Source organism: Dama dama, chromosome 20 (assembly GCF_033118175.1).
Source record: "Dama dama isolate Ldn47 chromosome 20, ASM3311817v1, whole genome shotgun sequence".
Lineage (NCBI taxonomy): Eukaryota > Metazoa > Chordata > Mammalia > Artiodactyla > Cervidae > Dama > Dama dama.
The window spans coordinates 10,009,908-10,028,249 of NC_083700.1; the positions used below are offsets into that span (position 1 = coordinate 10,009,908).

At 45.9% G+C, this 18,342-nt stretch overlaps 3 protein-coding genes across 6 annotated transcripts; 1 reads left to right on the forward strand and 2 right to left on the reverse strand.

The window, feature by feature from the left end:
- Positions 1–234: 234 nt before the first annotated feature.
- On the reverse strand, positions 235–3,192 carry NIT1 (nitrilase 1). 4 transcript variants are annotated; one of them, XM_061120317.1, is made up of 7 exons: positions 3,068–3,192; positions 2,409–2,507; positions 1,888–2,142; positions 1,678–1,781; positions 1,337–1,470; positions 1,045–1,170; positions 235–775 (listed from the first exon to the last, which is right to left on the reverse strand). In XM_061120317.1, coding segments are annotated over exons 1-7 (987 nt in total). In that variant the 5' UTR covers positions 3,070–3,192; the 3' UTR covers positions 235–508. The 4 variants fall into 4 exon arrangements, with proteins under 4 accessions (XP_060976300.1, XP_060976301.1, XP_060976302.1 ...); XM_061120318.1 differs by lacking the exon at positions 3,068–3,192 and adding an exon at positions 2,900–3,052; XM_061120319.1 differs by lacking the exon at positions 1,045–1,170.
- PFDN2 (prefoldin subunit 2) lies at positions 3,180–14,008 on the forward strand. Its single transcript, XM_061120331.1, has 4 exons — positions 3,180–3,301; positions 12,776–12,864; positions 12,966–13,089; positions 13,705–14,008. Exons 1-4 carry the CDS (start codon positions 3,227–3,229, stop codon positions 13,879–13,881), a joined length of 465 nt encoding a protein of 154 aa, XP_060976314.1. The 5' UTR covers positions 3,180–3,226; the 3' UTR covers positions 13,882–14,008.
- A 99-nt stretch (positions 14,009–14,107) lies between these two features.
- On the reverse strand, positions 14,108–16,076 carry KLHDC9 (kelch domain containing 9). The gene is made up of 4 exons (XM_061120316.1): positions 15,489–16,076; positions 15,042–15,201; positions 14,752–14,950; positions 14,108–14,487 (listed from the first exon to the last, which is right to left on the reverse strand). Exons 1-4 carry the CDS (start codon positions 16,007–16,009, stop codon positions 14,321–14,323), a joined length of 1,047 nt encoding a protein of 348 aa, XP_060976299.1. The 5' UTR covers positions 16,010–16,076; the 3' UTR covers positions 14,108–14,320.
- Positions 16,077–18,342: the final 2,266 nt, after the last annotated feature.

The following is an 18,342-nucleotide window of genomic DNA, read 5'->3' on the forward strand; positions in this document are numbered from 1 at the left end:
CATAGGTGAGAGTGAAGTGATTCGGTATCAATGCCTTTCTTTTTCTTTCCCCATCCTCTACCCTCACGCCCACTCCCACGCTTGGGAGCAGGGGCTGGGGCGTGCACTGGGTGTTGCACTTTTCTTTAGGTAGGGAGGCGTGTTGAATAACCCAGGAGGCCTAGAGCTGGAGCCTAGTCCAGCTGGTACAATACCACCTCCCCTTTCAGCTCCGAAAAGAGAGATTCAGACACAGACTTTATGATTATTATATTTTTTTCAATGCCAGTGCTGCTCAGCCCTCAGCATAACTTCAGTTTTCATGGAATAAACAGTGACTATATTAAATTCCACCTTTCTGAAACTGAAATCTGAGCTCAGGTGAAAGTTTCTTCTTTTCCAAGAAGCTGAGCCTGTGTTCCATCAAGAGACAAGGTTCTCCAAGTGAGGGGAGCTGCGCCTGGGTCCTGCCTACAAGTCACAACACCACCAGCTCACAATGGAGGTCTCAGTGGACAGAAGTCAAAAGTCAAGACAGTGGGTGACCCAGATTGCCGTAGAGGTCAGGCCTGCGGTGCTGGAACACGGGCAGTTGTTTGCGCAACTGCTGCAGATAGTTGAGGTCAATTCGGGCAAGGCAGAGGCCTGGTCCTTCAGAGCAGCGGGCCACCACTGTTCCCCAGGGATCTACCACCATGCTGTGGCCATAGCTTGCTCTCTTCTCATGGTGGCGTCCACACTGTGCTGCCGCCACCACATAGCACTGGGTTTCAATGGCACGGGCCCGCAGCAGCACCTAGGGATGGAGGAGGTAGGTGTCCACTTAAGTACACGTAGCAGCTGGTAGGGAAGTGGTAAGCCATGGACAATACAGCCCAATCTACCCATTGTGACCATTCTGATAATTGCCCTGTGAGTGATTTACTACTCTTGAGAGGCAACAATCTGGGGAAATGAATTTTCCCAGTAGGTGGGAAGGAGAAAGCAAATCTTTTAACTGGTAGAACCAAGGAAGGAGAGTGAAGTAAGAAAAGGCCCTTAGGTTCTAAAGAAGTATTCTCTTACCTCCCAGTGGGCTGGACCTGTGACAGATCCAAAAGCCGAAGGGTAGGTAAGTATTTCTGCTCCAGCCTGAACCAATGCCAGAGAGAGTTCAGGGAACCGCATGTCATAGCAGACAGCTAGACCAATCTGGAATGAAACACAGCCTATTTAGCCCCCCTGCCTGCATGTCACAGCATTTGGTCATAACCCCGCCACCCCACTCAGAGCTTTCTGTCCTCTACCCCTGCTTTAAAGTATTCCTGTTCCCTTCCCTCTTGTTCCTCTCCTACCCTCGTCCTTTCACAATGCCCACCTTGCCTGCTGGTGTGCTGATAGGAGACTTAAGACTGGGCCCAGGTATGGTAGAGTTGCTTTCACGCATAGGCCCCTGTCCTGGAATCTCTACATCACACAGATGCGTCTTCCTGTAGGTGGCCACTACTGACCCTAGAGTAAGAGGGAGAAAGAATACTAGGGCACCAGCATCTAGAAAGCCAGCTTAGATCCTCTCCTCCCAGAGAGGACATAGCTTATAGGCTAGGTACAGAAGTACAAATACCCCCAAAACCCCCTGGCCAAGGAAACAGTTGAGAAAACAGAATTCTGGAGAATCTTAGGTAGAATTGCCTGAGGAGGCAGGCTAAAGAGTCTCACCCATGTTGTTCAGAATCACATGACAGTTGTAGATTTTCTGAGTCTGCTCCCAGTCCTGGCCACGCTCATGGAAACCACCCAAGGACAGCCAGAGTCCACATTCCCTGAGGGGGAGGGGACACTGACAACTCTTCTCAAGGTTCTACCCTCATGTCTGGCAATCCTAGGACATCACTCAGAAAGAAACTACCTCTCCCTCCCACTTGATACCTGGCAAGCTGGGTATATTCTTCCAAAAGTTTCCCACCCAGGGGCTCAGACAGGCGTAGTGTCTCTGCAGGGTCCCGTGCAATGAAGTCAAAGGCCTCAGGCAGGAAAGCCAGGCAGGCGCCCAGTCTGGCAGCCTCCCGAATCAGCTCAGCACACGTTTTAAAGTTCTGCTCCTTGTCTGGGGTCGATGTTACCTGGCACACAGCCACCAGGGGCAGTTCCCAGGAAGAAGATGAGACGGCCATGGTTCTGAGTCTGTAAATGGCATAGGCAGGCCTCAGACCGACTAGCATGGAGAAACCGAAGTTTAAGGATAAGAGGCTAAAATGTGGAGCAGGAGAGCTAGACTTTCCTTTCATTTTACTCTTACAGGGCACAATGACCCATGGCATAATGACCCACTAATCAAATATTTCTGTGGGTGGTTGGTGCCCCAGTGTTTCCCACCATCCATACATTTAACAAACATTTACTGAGCATCTATTATGTGCCAGGCAACTGAGCACAACAAAACATGTTACCTGGGTGGAGCACAAAGTACTGAAAATCGAGGTATCCGGAGTCCAGGACACGAAAGAAGGGACAGGAGTTGGTGAGGAGGCCTGATGATGAAGCCCAGCCTGAAGAAAGTGAGAAATCAGGACACCAACCCCACTCTCAAGCAATAAGTTCCTAAGATCCCCTGACTTCTCTCTTCATACTGTGAGGCTGAATCAGGACCCTCCCTGTAAAACCTCCCAAATCGTCAAAACATTCTTTATCATAGGTAATTATGGGCTACCGGAAGAGATCATAAAGTGGGAAGATGGAGGAAAGGCCTTCGATCTCACATTAAATTAAAGCCTATTTCCTCAGACAAATGTTTCCGCAGTTCAAAAGTCATCTCCGAGATACTTCCTTGGTCTTCCCAGCTTCTCTTCCTGACTGTGCACCTGCAGTCAGTTTTATTGACGCAAAGCATATTTCCCCACCAGAATCTCTGAGGGGAAGCTCACCCTCCCTCGTTTCTCACCGCCCAGTGGTGGGCAGGGGGGCACTGGCACCCAGATCGCGACCAGCGCCCTACTCTCCAGTTAACCCTTTCTTTCCCGCGCTTCCCAGGGGCAGCGTCTCTGTTGCACAAGTTAAAGCACCGCAGGTGGAATTCATCGGGGTGGGCGGGATAGGTAGTAGGTCCTACATTAAGATATGGCCAAAATCATCCGCGGCATCCGAACCAAACTGCGGCCTGGAGGTGGAGGTGCCAGGGGAGAGTGGGCGGTAACTCCGAGACCGGACGTGACGCAGGGCAGGGGGGGATGCTGAGCCGCGAAGGCCGGAAGCCTAGCAGGCGGTGAAGATGGCGGAGAACGGCGGTCGCGCCGGCAAGAGCAGCGGGAGCGGCACGGGGAAGGGGGCGGTGTCCGCAGAGCAGGTGAGGACCAGGGAACGTGAAGTAGGGCAAGCTGGCTGGGTCCAGAGTCGTTGTGAGAGGAGGGGGGAAATCCTGTGGCTGTGCAGACCTTTACTCCAGTCCCGCATTTTGCGTGGCCATCCAGAGAGGGGAGGGTCCTTGGAGGAGCCAGTCGAGCCCCCGGGGAGAGAGTAGGCGGATTGGTAGGTGAGAGCCACGCCCCCTCGGAGGGTTGGGTGAGCCTGGGCGAGAGAACATCTCGGGGAAGCAGGGGCTGCGAGGATGCGCAGGTCTGAGGAAAAATGGCTGGCCACTTTCCCCACTTTCCCCCCGCACCTTGGAACAGGATATGGCTAGGTGAGGCAGGTCATGACGAGTCTAGGGGATTAGTCGACGGACTGGTAGTGTAGTCTGTTACTTGACCCTGAAGCCACGCTGAAAATCGTCATCACTGCAGAGCCACGTGACTCACATGCTCGAACAGTCTAGTGTTTCATACTGTTTTGAGAGTCATTACTGGATTGAATTTAGACACCAGAAATCCCTTACTGAAAATTCGAGCATACATTTCTCCCAGTGCCTAGCACCGGGAAACGTTTGATAAATTAATCAGAAAGCCGTTTGTTGCTTGGGAACCGTGGTTTGCTGATAGTGGGGCTAGTGTTTATTATGGGTGGGAAGAAATCCGTGTAATAGGAAAACGTAATTAAAACAATAGCTGTTTTAATTATAGGTCCTTTTATCAGTTATTTGTTGAACAGTTACTATAGGCAGAGGTATTCAGCATAAAGAGTTTTAAAACTGACTCCTGCAATCAAAGAGCTTTCAGTCTGGTGAGAAAAATAAGACATACACAAAATGCTAATGTGAGGCAGAAGTATATGTATGAGAGATATAGATATGAAGTGTTATGGAATTTTGGGGGAGGGGAGAAGAGTTTTTAGACAACATATACAAAGTGTTTTGCACAGTGATATAAGACAAAATATACCATGTGTTTCAGTTCAGTTCAGTCGCTCAGTCGTGTGACTCTTTGCGACCCCATGGACTGCAGCATGCCAGGTCTCCCTGTCCATCACCAACTCCCGAAGTTTACTCAAACTCCTGTCCATTGAGTCGGTAATGTCATCCAGCCATCTCATCCTCTGTCATCCCCTTCTCCTCCTGCCTTCAATCTTTCCCAGCATCAGGGTCTTTTCAAATGAGTCAGCACTTTGCATCAGGTGGCCAAAGTACCTGATGTGCATAATAAATGTTAATTATTTTGTTTTGTAAAAAAGATCATCTTTCAGCTCAGTTCTAAAGGATGAGAGAAGTTAGTCAAGCAAAGAAGGAACTGGAGGATTTTCTAGGTAGAAGGAATAATGTGTTTAAAAACACTGTGGCGTGAAACTTCCTGATATGTTTGGGATGCAGATGCACTTAAAGTTTGGAATGGATTACTGCAAGACTTGAAAGTGGAGAAAAGGGGACAAAAGAGGACTCTTGGATGTCCTTCAGGTTTCTGTCTTTGATGATGCCTTGAGGGAATGTAGGAAGATGGACAGGTTTGGGGAGAAAATAAGTTTGAATTTGAATTTCTTGTGGGACATATAGGTAGAGACATTTAGTAGATAGTTTGATTCATAATGTCAGGTTACAGAAAGAAATCTGAATTGGAGATACAGAGAATTATACGTTTATGAATGGTAGGCAAAGCCATGGTTGTGGGTGAAATCACCTAAGGTTTGGACAGAAAGTGAAAAAAGAAGTAGAACAGAATGAAACCAGTTTTAAGGGATAATAGAGGAAAAGAGGCCGTCAAAACAGACTGAAGAATTGTGGTAATTGAGTTCTGAGGCTGTTCCTTGCTTAACATTCTCTGACCTTTGTTTGTGTTCCAGAGAGAACACTGGGTAAAAAACATTTATCACTGCTTCAAATCCCAGCTGCATAGACAAGACGAGGCAAGTGGCACATTGTGCTGGGCACGTTACTTGTTTATCTTCTGTTATTTAATTACTGCCATTTGAAGGAGCAGTGTTGTCCTCAGAATGTTTGAGTTTCAGAGGCTTTCACTTACTCAGACTGGGAGAGTTTTTAATTGAGGGACTTGAGAATCAGACAGACTTATTTTTTTCTGCTTATACTATGATCCTGTTAGAGATATTTGAGCTGAGCCTGAAGGATTGGATAAATTTGAACAGATGGCAGTAGAAACGGAATATAGACAATAGGGTAAGAGGAGATCTAGAGAAAGCATAGGTTGACATGAAGTGCAGTGACTACTTTGTTTAGCTAAATCATGAGTTATAAGTTAGAAAGGTATAGTCCTTAAAGTATACTGAGTCTTTGCATGGCAAAGAATTCAGGACTTTTTAATGTAAGCAGTGAGGGACTCATAGAAGGATATATGTTATACCATTCATTTTTTTCTTATTACATAAAATAATATTCATTGTAGAAAACACAAGAAAAAGTACAAGATAAGAAATAAATTACCCATGGCCCTACTATCCAGAGATAACTATTTTTACCATTTTGAAATGTATCCTTTGAGAGAGGTTTTTCCCCCTCCTTTATGTTTTTGTACATGTGTATTTTACACATTTACGTCTTTAATTTTATATAGTATTCTAAATACAGTTATTTGCTATTTCATAATCTGCTTTTAAGTTTAATACTATATCATGAATATTTTTCTGTGTCATCCAAGTGCTGCTGCTAAGTCGCTTCAGTCGTGTCAGACTCTGTGCGACCCCAAAGATGGGAGCCCACCAGACTCCCTGGTCCCTGGGATTCTCCAGGCAAGAACACTGGAGTGGATTGCCATTTCCTTCTCCAGTGCATTAAAGTGAAAAGGGAAAGTGAAGTTGCTCAGTCGTGTCTGACTCTTATCGACCCCATGGACTGCAGGCTACCAGGCTCCTCCGTTCATGGGATTTTCCAGGCAAGAGTACTGGAGTGGGGTGCCATTGCCTTCTCTGCATCCAAGTGCTAGAAGAATTAAATTAGCAACAATGTATAGGATGGATTTGGAGTCCAAAAATGGGGAGATAATCTAAAAGACTGTTGCAGTATCTCAGACAAGAGGTAATGAGGCCTTCAATTGGCAGGATCAATGTCAGTAAGTCTAAGAAAAATTGCTGAGGTAGAGGCAATAAATTTGGCAGTTGATGGGATAAGGGTGTGTTCAAAGAGGAAACCAGGGTTTCCTACCAGGCTAGAGTTGTGTCATTAGCAGAAAGAGGGGAGACAAGAAGAGGAGCAGTTTAAAATGGAGTAAAAGGACCTCCCTGGTGATCCAGTGGTTAAGACTCTGAGCTTCCAATGCAGGGCGTGCGGGTTTGAACCCTGGTCAGCGAACTAGGATCCCACATGCTGTGTGAGTTGCCAAAAAAGAAAAAAAAAAAAAAAAAAAGGAGTAAAAGAAAGTTCAGAGTTTCGGGTATCTATAGGACATTTAGGTGGAGCTGTTTTATAATAATAGCAGGTACTGTTTATTGGCAATCTGTTCTATGCTGGATAATGTCCTAAGTCCTTGATGTAATTAATGAATCCTCACTACATTGTATGAGATAGATACCTCCAATTTTTTTGGTGAAAAAACTTGATTCAAAAAAGACATAACTTGGGAATTCTCTGACGGTCCAGTGGTTAGGACTTGGTGCTCTCCCTGCCATGGCCCAGGTTTGATGCCTGGTCAGGGAACTAAGATTCCACAAGCCTCATGGCATGGTCAAACATTTAAATAAATAAAGTGAATTGGGAGGTGAGGAAGTAGAGGCAGTGAGTATAGACTGGTCCTAAAAACTTTGATGAAGAGAAAGGATGAGAATCATCATTTGATAAGCTCAGAGAAATTTTTAGAGTTGAATATGCTTACCTGGAGAATCCCCATGGACAGAGGCACCTGGCAGGCTATAGTCCAGGGAATCACAGAGAGTTGGATGTGACGGCAGATAAGCACACAGCACATGTTAGTCAGAAAAGGGGGCACTGAACTAAAAAGAAGATATTAAGTGCAGTGACAGCCCGGAAAATGCTTTTCCAGATGCGTCCAGTCATAATTCTCTACCCCTTTCATTCTTCCATTAAACCCAGTAAGAGTAAACACCATGTAGATAAGACCTTTGGGTGATAAATATAATGATTATAGATCTTCCCCTTATCAAAACTATATGGTATCAAACAAAAAAGAAAGAAAACAAAAATAAATCAAATGGAAATAGTTTGACTCATTAAGAGATGATTATGTGACAAGCCAGGAATAATACATTAATAGAAAATGAATTCTTAGAGTTAGACAGACCATGGTAAAACTAGCAGTCCTGCAGTCCACTGTGTTATTTTATCCACCCCCACATTCCACCAGCCTTGGTTTCATGATTTGTATTTTACGGAGGGTACATGTCTTATAATGTTTTTTGTTGCTTTTGTTGTTTGTTTTAGAATTAAATGAAATAAAGAGTCCAGCAAAGTACCAGGCACATAATAGTGCACCCTTTCTGTGCAAACTATGGTGGAAGGAAGGCAGGTTATTGTAGGACTATAAAAGATGCAGGTATTTTAAAAGAAGTTATATTTACATATTTTACATTTTCAAAGAAGATAATAAAGTTTAGAGGTAGGCGGTATGATGGAAAATAAAGAACATAGTATGTGAAAACAGAAAAAGTTTTCTATCAAAAAGTGTAAGAAATTGATAGGTGCTTATATGTGAGTGCATGCAAATAGTATGGGCCTAGGGGTGGCAGGAGCCACTTCCGGGAAGAATCTGTTGGAACGTGAAGAACGAATCAGTCAGGCAGAGAAAAGTGCGATGAGGAAGGTTCGGGTAAGTGTGCTAGGTAGGCTGTGGATTTTCTGCAAATGCCTGAAGGTGAATGACAGGGGAATTGCAAGTGGTTCTGCTGGGCCATGGGCTTCCCTGGTGGCTCAGACAGTGAAGAGTCTGCCTGCAGTACGGGAGGCCTGATGGTGGTGAGTGTAAGAGGTGGGAGAAGAACTGGTTGCAAGAAGTCAGCAAGGACCAGGTCTATAGGACCTTTTTCCTGCTGTCTTCAGGAGTTTGGATTTTATCCCGTGAGCAGTGGGAATAATTGAAGGTTTAGGCATAGGATGGTTAGATTTAAATTTAAGGTTACTTGTGCTGAAGTGTGGGAGATGGATTGAAGGAGGCAAGTGTGGAACTTACCCAGGAGGCTCCATAGTACAGGTGAGAGATGATAGTGGATGGATTTGAGGTATTCAGTAGACAGATATGATTTAGAAGTTAATTAATTGAGGGTGGATAGTGAGTTGAGGATGATTCCAAGGCTTCTGGAATTAAGATCTCTTCCTGCTCTAAAAATTACTAAATTAACACAGGTAATATAAGCTACCATTAGGTACAATCATGACATTGCTGGTAGCACTGAGAAGTCATCTGGTCATCTTGGAGAAGTTTATAGCAACATACAGTAGAAACTATAATAATGTTAATACCCTTTTGACTCAGTCTTACTTGGGGGAATGTGATTCAAGAGAAATGACTGTAAAGTTTTTGCACTGTTTGTCTGGATATGTAAAATCAATGCTGTTTATTACAGAAAAATTGGAAATAACCTAAATGTCCCAACAAGAGAAGAATGGTTAGATGGTTTATGTATTAAAGTATCAATAAGGTTTAAATGCTGTATAGCCCTTACAAATTAGAAGGGCTAATTTGTCCTATAGGACAACCAAAAGGGCTAACCATGTCCTGTAGATGAATACATAAAATGTCACACACACATATATACACACACAGGAGAATATTATTCACCTATAAAAAAGAAGGAAATTCTGCTATTTGTGACAAAATGAATGAACCCTGAAGGTATTATGTTCAATGAAAATAAGTCAAAGAAAAACAAATACTTAATGATCTCATTTATATGTGGAATAAAAAAAACAAAATTGAACTCATAGAAACAGAGTAGATTGGTGCTTTGGAGCAGGAAGAGGGGGACTGAGTGAAGCAGGGTCAAAAGGTAACAAAATTGGAGTTATAACATGAATAAGTTCTGGGGATCTAATTATAGCATGACAGCTATGGTTAACGATACTATGTTGTATACTTGAAAGTTACTATGAGCAGAAGTCTTAAAAGTTCTAATCACAAAAGTAACTGAGGTGATGGATATATTAACTAATATTATTGTGCTAATTGTTTCCAAATATATATATAAAATCCTAATGTTATATACCTTAAACTTACACAATGCTCTAGGTCAGTTATCTTTGTTTTTGGCAGCACTGTGCGTCATGTGGGAGCTTAGTTCCCCAAACGGGGGTCAAACCCAGGACCCATGCAGTGGAAACTGAGTCCTAACCACTGGTTTGCCAGGGAAGTCCCTTATCAATTATATCTGAAGAAAACTGGGAACAAACAAACAAAAAAAGATGTCCTCTGTAAAATTATTTATACAGGCCAGTTATGAGAATGTGAGGGCTCTGTATAGTTGTGAGGCCTGACGTTACTTTAGAATAGGAGCAGCAGGGGCTTCCCTGTGACCCAGTGGCTTGGACTCTGCCTTTGCACTACAGGGGTTGTGGGTTCAATTCCTGATCAGAAACTGATCCTGCTGCACCTCATGGCCAAAAAAAAGGAAAAAGAGTTGGTATTTTAATTGGATTCTTTTTCAGGAGGAGTGTTTATGTGTGACAATTTAATAGGGCTGAGGGAGTCAATAGTGACCTGGCCATCTCTGCTTATTATAGGGTTCTTAAGTATAGGGTTGAAATATAGCATTGTTAATCAGCAAGAGTGTTTGAGGAAAAGTTGGAATTTAAAAAAACTTCTTTGCCTTTAGTGGTGTTAAACTGGTGGTTGAAAAGTAGATTCCTACTAATTTTTTTTTTCCTACTAATTATTATACTAAAGAAAATAATTTCAGGTCTCAGAAATTTTAGACATTTAAGCTGATTTCATTAATGTATGTTAAATACAACATATAGCCAGAAGAATGGATGTCATTCAGATGCTAGGAGGGCATCTTGAATCTAGCTTAGTTGTGGAATTTTCTTAGATGAAAGTATTTTGATGTTAAATTGACAGTGGAGAAAACGCTAATTATAAATGGAATAGTTTTGATATAGGTAATGAAGGTGAAGGAAAAACAGCTTGTAGATGAGTGAGGTTTCTGACACATCTGCTGAAATGAGTGGATGAAGCAGATTGAGATGAAAGGATGATGGTTGGGAGAAGGAAACAAGCTGCTGGAATGACAAGTTCCTGGTCAAATTTATTCCTTCATTTATTGGGCAGTAGAAGGGATGCAGAGGTGGTACAGGACAGCATGATATTAGCTGTATATGAATCTTGCAGAGAGAGAGCTAGAAATAAGGGATCCTAGTAAAGACGAGGTGCTTAGTCATCGATGACAGTGAGAATGGAGATGATGGAAGTGACCATGAGAGATATGGTAATGGTCTGAATGAATGGGCCTGTTGCTCTCAGCTGACTGTGAGGGTCCAAGGGACACTCCGTTTGGAGAGAGGTTATGATGGTAATTAATGTACTTCACTGCTTACAAAACTGTTCCACATTAATTCATTCATGTGATACAACAGCCCTATGAAGTAGGTATTATCTGCATATCACAGGTAAGAAAACTAAAGCTCAGAGAGATTAACTGAGTGGTTTTCAGTTCTGCCTGCACATCAGAATTTCATGGGAGATCTTTTCTGAAATACTGAGGCCTGGAGCCTCACTCCCAGTGATTGTGTAATTGTTCTGAGGATCCACTATTCATGTTTTATTTATTTTTTATTTTTTTTAGTTCTACCACTTTATTGCTACCAACCCATCTCCCTCCACCCTCGTGCACACATGCTCAGTCATGTAATCCCATGGACTGCAGCCCGCCAGGCTCCTCCGTCCATGGACTTTTCCAGGCAAGAATACTGGAGTGGGTTGCCATTTCCTTCTCCATCATGTTTTAAAACTGATCCCAACTTGTAGCCAGGGTTAAACGAATAGGGTTAAAAGTCTGTCACAGTTCATAAAACCAGTATGTGACAGAGACAAAACTTGAAACCTAGTCTTTTGTCTTTCATCTGATATTTCTTTCCAAATACAGTCATCAGAGCGCTATACTAGATGTGTTGCTGGTGGTGGTATTAGTACCCAGGCTGACTTTCAGTCTGTTTTAATTCTCTGCTCAGTTTCTGGGGAAGAAGCAGCTGATGGTAATCACTTCTCTGGGCCTTTAAGTATGTTATTATGCTTCTTTTGCACCACTGCCCACCCCACCGTCACCCCCAATTTCTCATCTTTAGGCTTCAGTTAAGGCATTCTCTCTCAGGAAACCTATTATCAGTTAGGATTTACAGGCTGCAGATATCAGCTTTGGGCCACTTATTTTTTTTTTTAAAGGACTGTTTTAGAAGGACGGTGGTAGAACTGAACACAGTGAACACAGAATTGAACACAGTGAAAAGAAACGTTAATCATCTAGGCCACGCAAAGTTCAAGAAGCAGGGCAGCTTCAGGGATTTCAGGAAAGGAATAGAGGATAATCTTCACAGGACGACTGTCAGCGTTGGGGTTTCTCTGGTGGCTCAGGTGGTAAAGAATTTGTCTGCAGTGCAGGAGACACAGGAAATGGTGGTTCGATACCTGGGTCGGAAAGATTCCCTGAAGGAGGAAATGGCAACCCACTCCAGTATTCTTGCCTGGAAAATCTCACAGACAGAAGACCCTGGTGAGCTACCGTCCATAAGGTCACAAAATGTCAGAGATGATTGAATACTCACATTGGTGTCTTAGCTCCAGCTGCATTTTGTACCTGTTTGTCTCTCCTGTAGAGAGACTCTAGTATAGAATAGGTTACTGTCCTGTGGTCAAGGAGCAAGGGTCCTGTAATTAGTAGCCCACAAGAACCCCAGTGAATTAGGAGGGGCAGTTCCCTAACGAGAGGGATGCTGGGCAGACCCAAACAAGAATTACTACAAAGCCTTTCCTTTACCTGCAAGTGTAAGCTCCCCGGTAGGTGCTCCAGTAGCTCTCCACCTCCATTCTTATGTAACAAATGCCTAGTCCTTACCAAACTAAGTTGCAAGATGGTCTAGCCCCCTGGCTGGCACTCAGTGTTGGTTGACTGGAGTTCCAGACAGACATAAGTTACAAATTGCAGGCTGTGTTCTACTCCTTTTGCCAGGTAGGTGCCCACTACTGCGTCTCTGTAAAGCCTGCCATGCTGTGTTGTATGTTGTTGTTGTTCAGCGGCTAAATCATGTCCAGCTCTTTGCGACACCATGGACTCCAGAGTGCCAGGCTTTTCTGTCCTCTACTGTCTCCTGGAGTTTGCTCAGATTAATTTTCATCGAGTTGGTGACGCTATCTAACCATCTCATCCTCTGCCGTCCTCTTCTCCTTTTGCCTTCAGTCTTTCCTAGTGTCAGGGTCTTTTCCAGTGAGTCGGTTGTATGTTGGCCCTCTGCCATTTCCACTGTCCCCTCTCTCACCTTATCTCTTTTTCATCTTCTTAGGTAATTGCTGGCTTCAACCGTCTTAGGCAGGAACAGCGGGGCCTGGCATCCAAAGCAGCAGAGCTGGAGATGGAGTTGAATGAGCACAGGTGAGGAGCAAACAGTAGGAGAGGTGGATGGGCCACTTTCTACGAGCGTTGCCACAGAGTGGGACTGAATTCTCAGACCCTGCTTTGTCCTCCTACCTCAGCCTAGTGATTGATACTCTGAAGGAGGTGGATGAAACCCGCAAGTGCTACCGCATGGTTGGAGGGGTGCTGGTGGAGCGGACCGTCAAAGAGGTGCTGCCTGCCTTGGAGAACAACAAGGAGCAGGTGAGCAAGAATCCCCGTATAGATGCTCTGAGCAACCAAGGCGTGAGAAAGGGGAGGCTGGGGCTTTAGAGAATGTGGGGAGGAAAGTGTGGGTAGGGACTCACATTGAAGACAGCATAAATTGCCTGTTGGCCTATGCTCTTTATGTTATGCTAAGTCTTAACTCCTTAGACAAAGGAGTTGCTGACTGTGCCTCTCACCATGGGTTCTGTGACTTGGCTGAGTTGGGAGAAGGAAGGTGGTTAGAGTGGGGTTTTTAACAGTGTAGTCCATGGGTACCTGCATCCAGATCACCTAGAGGACTAATTTAAATGCAGCTTCCCAGACCCTCTCCTGTACCCACTGATTCAAAACTGCTGGGGATGGGAGCCACAAAATGCATTTTAAAAATAATCAGCCCAGGTGATTCTTATGTATACTGAAGTTTTTAAACCATTGTTTTAAATAATACTGTTTTAAGGAATACTTTTAAGTGTCTGGGCTCTACTATTAATATTTGGTTAAAGATAAGGTTAGAGGTATCATCTGTCCTTCACTTCTCCCAACCATTGTGCATAACAGATGGGGGAAGGGAGTCCTGAAATCCTTACATAATTCCTGTCGCTTGCCCTCTAGATACAGAAGATCATTGAGACACTGACACAACAGCTTCAGGCAAAGGGAAAAGAACTAAATGAATTTCGGGAAAAGCACAACATTCGTCTCATGGGGGAAGACGAGAAGCCAGCAGCCAAGGAAAACTCAGAAGGCGCTGGGGCTAAGGCCAGCTCAGCTGGCGTGTTGGTCTCCTAGAAACCAAAGCCTTTGCATTGTTTTCTACCCTGATTCCCACTTCTAATTTCTCTTTATTGTTATTATTATTATTTTCTCTGCTATTGTAATATTTTTTGTTAATTAAATGTTTTGGTCAGAATGCTTAGCTCTAGCCTGAACCTTTCACCCAATATGAGGGGTAGAATTTGCATGGGGCATGGATAAGCATACGATTTGTGGTTTTGGTTCTATCAGGTTAATGGCTCACAGTGTCAGACTAGGTCTTATATTTTATCCTTTCCTTTACAAATAAAGATGCATCTCCTTATTTACTTCCCTCCCCACCAAAAGATTCAGAGACAGTGTTGACTCTCAGGTTAAAATTTAATCAGCATTTGAAATGAGGAAGATAGCTCTGTGATAATGCTCTGAGTTTGCAACAAAACAGAGGCTTGGCAGTGTATCTTGGCACTATTCTTTAAATAGAGAGGTCTAGAATGCAAACCTGTGGACTAGCTGTCCTGCCATCCTCACCAAAACCCCCAACCAGGTAGAGCTGATCATTCCAAAGGCAGGTGCGATGGCCCACGCGTTTTAGTCCATGGTCGGCACAGGGGAAGTGGAACCACAGGGAAGGAGACTTTCCTGTTGGGTAAGGGCAGAGGGTGGTTATTGAGGCAGTAGCACTTTGGCCCCCATGGGGCTCTCAAGAAGACCAAAGGCTTGCTCATTGTTTTTCTCCTCCCATGATTTGCAGGCCTCTCAAAAATTTAATATTCTGTGTATTCCTTTAAGTTGTCGACTAATTCTTCCTCCTCCCTAACCCTCTACTCCATTCTTTTTCTCTCTGTAGTCTTCACGCTCTCCTGTCTTCCCACCTTTCCCCCTTCTCAACCATTAAGCTCTCACGGGTATCATAGATGTAGAGGTCATTGCAGATGGTGTCTCTGGCTCTGGTCAAAGTTTCTCCACCGAACAGGACAGCAAAGGGCCCAACCACAGAACATGAGTGATGGCGTAGTCCTCGAGGCCCCTGCCGGGACCCCTGCCCACTGCTCACAAGCCTTGAAAGCTTTTCCATCAAATGCGGGGCAACAGGTGGTTCCTCCTTGAGGGAGAAAGAAGGGACTGTCTGGAGGGATTTGGGCATCCAGAGTTTAGTCGCGTTCTACCCTTAACGAGATGTGAGTAGACAATACCTTAATCTTCCCATGACTCCAATGCCCAGCTACCTCTGGTTCAGCTGAGTTGCAACCCCCAAAGAGTAATAGCTGGTGACCCGGGTAGGGCCCAGGACTTTGGAGCAAAGCAGCACAGTGACCCGAGCGTGAAACAGTGTGGCAGCCTTCTTCCTTATAGCTGGGAAATTCAGGCCTGAGTTGGGTTTTCTGGAAAATTTAAGTGATGTATACTGCCTTTTCCCCACTCCCCTCGCCAACGATAGAAAGGAGACATGGGAAAGGGCCACATGTACTTCAGTTGAGATGAAGGGTAATATTGAATGAGAGTAAAACTCTTTTAGACATGGAAGGTTCCCAGGGAAGAATGGTACTAGGGTGCGGATGTTAGATAAATTGCCTGCGAATCTGTTTTTCTAGAGTGCAGGTGAAGGAAGGGTGAAAATTTTAGGGCAGGGGAGGTCATACCAATAGGTGCGGGCGTCAGGGTCCAGCCTTAACGTGTAGATGCTTCCGTAACGACGCTGAGTGCGGGTTCCGCCCTCCCGGCCTGCTACCCGCAGCTCTCGGTCGGAGATTCGGGTACAAGTGTGACTACTGAGGCCGGCAGGGGGGCAGCTGCCGGAGCCGGCGGTCCACGCCTCCCACACACCGCGGTCCGTGTCCAAAGCGGTCACAGTGGCCAAGCGGCGCGACCCGTCCCAGCCGCCCACCACGCAGAGCCAGCGCCCGCCCACCGGCGCCGCGTCGTGGTGGCTGCGCCTCGGGCCGCCCCGTGCTGCCACCCGCACGACCTGGCCCCCAGCCGGGTCGAAGACCACCGTTTCACCGCTCGGCTCTCTCGCTCCTCCAGCTAGGAGCCCCCCCACCAGATAGAACCGTCCCCGCAGTTCAGTGCATGAATGGAAGGCCCGCGCCAGCAGCGGGTCCCGCGCCACCGGCCGCCAGGTCCAGCCCGAGCCCCGCGCCTCACCCACAGGCCCCGCCATGGGACCCGGTAGAGGCGAGCTGCGGGGCCGGCGGCCTGGAGCCCCGCTATATGGGGGCCCAAGCTTCTCCGGAACCGCCCCTACCGGAAGCCCCTCCAGGTCCCCACCTCAAGGCACCGGCTCGCACCGCCGTCACCCCGCAACCACGGCCGCGGCTGCAGCACGACGCTGCAAATTGAAGGTCGCAAAGCACTGGTTACCGTGGAGACAGGAGACCTGGGGAGCTACCGGGAAGCAGTGTTGTCACCATGGCAACAGGAGCTGTGCTAGGTCAATAAAAATGATGAGTGTTGAACTCAGAGCCAGTTCTTCAGAAAGACCCCTTTTGTTTAAGCTGCGAATTCACTTGGGACTACGACGTTTCAGGTGCCGGTGTTGCTCAGCAAAGATTGAGGAGGAACCATGTCCTTTTGACTTTAGCGTATTTTTTGGAGCGGGGCGTGGGGAGGGAGGAGAGGCCTGCCACTTTGCATGTGGGATCTTAGTTCCCCAACAGGGATCCAACGTTTGCCCCAGGCAGTGGAAGCCTGGCGTCTTAACCACTGGGCAGCCAGGGAAGTTCACTTTGGCATTTTTATGTTTCGTTCTGATTTCCCCAGGGATGAGTTAGGAAGAAGAGACAAAAGTCAGAGGGGAGACAGTGAAAGTAGACTAAGTACTGACCTGGGAGTCAAGAGACTTGGGTTCTGGTTCCAACTATATCCTGACTCTCAAAGTGACTAGTTTTCTCTAGGCCTCTTTCTCATTTATAAAACATTGTTGGCTAATCTCTTAGTTGTCTTGCAAACCAAACATCTGTGGTAAAAGGCTTTAAGGTCTTGACTGGGTGGGACAGCCCTTTCCTCTCTGGCCACTAGAGGGTAGTAGAGCCCAATCTCAGGGTACTGGGGGGCAGGGGGCGCTAGGGCGAGAGCAGAGATTGGGTTGGGGTGAGGGAAGAGACCTTAAACTTTGGAGAATTTTTCACTATGGAGTCCCAGGAGGAGTAATTCCTGATTTCATCTTGTCTCACGAACTCATACAGCACAAGGAAACAGGTACTGTGGCATCTGGACTCAGAATCAAGGGCAGGGAGTTTCTCCTGATAAGATCCAGGGCAGAAGCTGCCCAGCCTTAGAAGCTGGATAGAGGTGAAGGTGGGGGAGGAGTGAGAAAAACAGACTCCTGCCCCTCCCTGGTATCGGCCTTTTATTCAAGCCAGGTCCCTGAGCTGCTTCTTAACTCATCCCTGCAAGACCCAGTGAAGAATGAAGAGGCCCAGATCCACACTGACTAGTTTTAGCTACAGGTGAAAATGCAGATAGATTTCTACTTCCAGCATCACTGAGGTGGGACGGAAACAGGACTTGTGTCCGCTGGGGTTGGGCTATAAATAGGAGTGATGACTGCTTGCTTCTGCCTTTGGTTTCTGTAGCACCAGCTTGGTCCCCGTCATGTCCCAGAAACTGAGGCCTTACAGAGTGACTCGAGCCACAGTAGGGATGCAGGTGTCATTTAGGGACAGCACAGCAGGGCTTTTCCCACTCCAGATCCTAACTCTTGGTGCTTAGAGAAAAATAGCATGAAGAGGGTATGGGCAGGAAGGTATGAGGACCTGTTCCTCACCTATACCTTTAAGCCAAGACCCAGTAGTAGCTTTGAAAGTCTCTGCCCACCCAACTATAGCTTTCCCTGATTTTGGCAAAGTGGATCCTCAGTTTTCCAGATCGTGGTTAAAAAAAAAAAAATCACTACTAACATCCTTGGCTGAAATCTGAAAGTCAGTCTTTTCCCTAAGGCTTCTAACTGGCTAATCTCCCAAATGCTGGATTCAGATCTGTCCTAAGATTTCACTGAGGACTCATAAGATTTCAGTGAGGAGCTTCCTGGGGGTTGGTGCCATTTTGCTTTAACCGTCCTGGCCTATATGCCCATTTTAGGCTCTTGCTTTTGCTTAAGTCTTTGGTGGTCCTGCCAGACTCATTTTCTGCCTCTCCTGGACAGAACAGGGAACTCCCCACCCCAGGGGCCTTTCCAGCTCCTCTCTCCTGGCTTTCTTTTCCTCCTCCTCCCAGCTTCCACTCTGGGTCCTCAGCAGCTGGTGTCTCACTTGAACGTGCAGTCTGAACTTCACATGCTCCTTAGCTGTTCCCTGCCACTTCTGTACCTCTTCCAGTTCCACCTAGTAGCCAGAGGAGTCTGACATGTCCATTGGTAGTCCAGACATAGACCCGGGGGGAGGACTCCTACCTCCCCTGGTTAGTCTGAATCAAGCCTGTATTTTGGAGGAAGAAAAGAAAAAAAAAAAAAAAAAAAAAACTTGGAGAGGGGAAGAAGGAGGAGAGAAGAGAGGA

Coding starts and splice junctions, on each gene's coding strand:
- NIT1 (XM_061120320.1), bottom strand. CDS start 2,848: ATGCTTTGCGTCAATAAAACTGACTGCAGGTGCACAGTCAGGAAGAGA. Junction 1,782..1,887: donor GAATATACCCAGCTTGCCAG/GTATCAAGTGGG, acceptor CCTCCCCCTCAG/GGAATGTGGACTCTGGCTGT. Junction 1,171..1,336: donor TCAGCACACCAGCAGGCAAG/GTGGGCATTGTG, acceptor GTTTCATTCCAG/ATTGGTCTAGCTGTCTGCTA.
- PFDN2 (XM_061120331.1), top strand. CDS start 3,227: ATGGCGGAGAACGGCGGTCGCGCCGGCAAGAGCAGCGGGAGCGGCACG. Junction 3,302..12,775: donor GGGCGGTGTCCGCAGAGCAG/GTGAGGACCAGG, acceptor TCATCTTCTTAG/GTAATTGCTGGCTTCAACCG. Junction 12,865..12,965: donor ATGGAGTTGAATGAGCACAG/GTGAGGAGCAAA, acceptor CTCCTACCTCAG/CCTAGTGATTGATACTCTGA.
- KLHDC9 (XM_061120316.1), bottom strand. CDS start 16,009: ATGGCGGGGCCTGTGGGTGAGGCGCGGGGCTCGGGCTGGACCTGGCGG. Junction 15,202..15,488: donor CCTGACGCCCGCACCTATTG/GTATGACCTCCC, acceptor TGAATTTCCCAG/CTATAAGGAAGAAGGCTGCC. Junction 14,488..14,751: donor CCTCTACATCTATGATACCC/GTGAGAGCTTAA, acceptor CTTACCCAACAG/GAAAGTCTCCTTCCCTGTGG.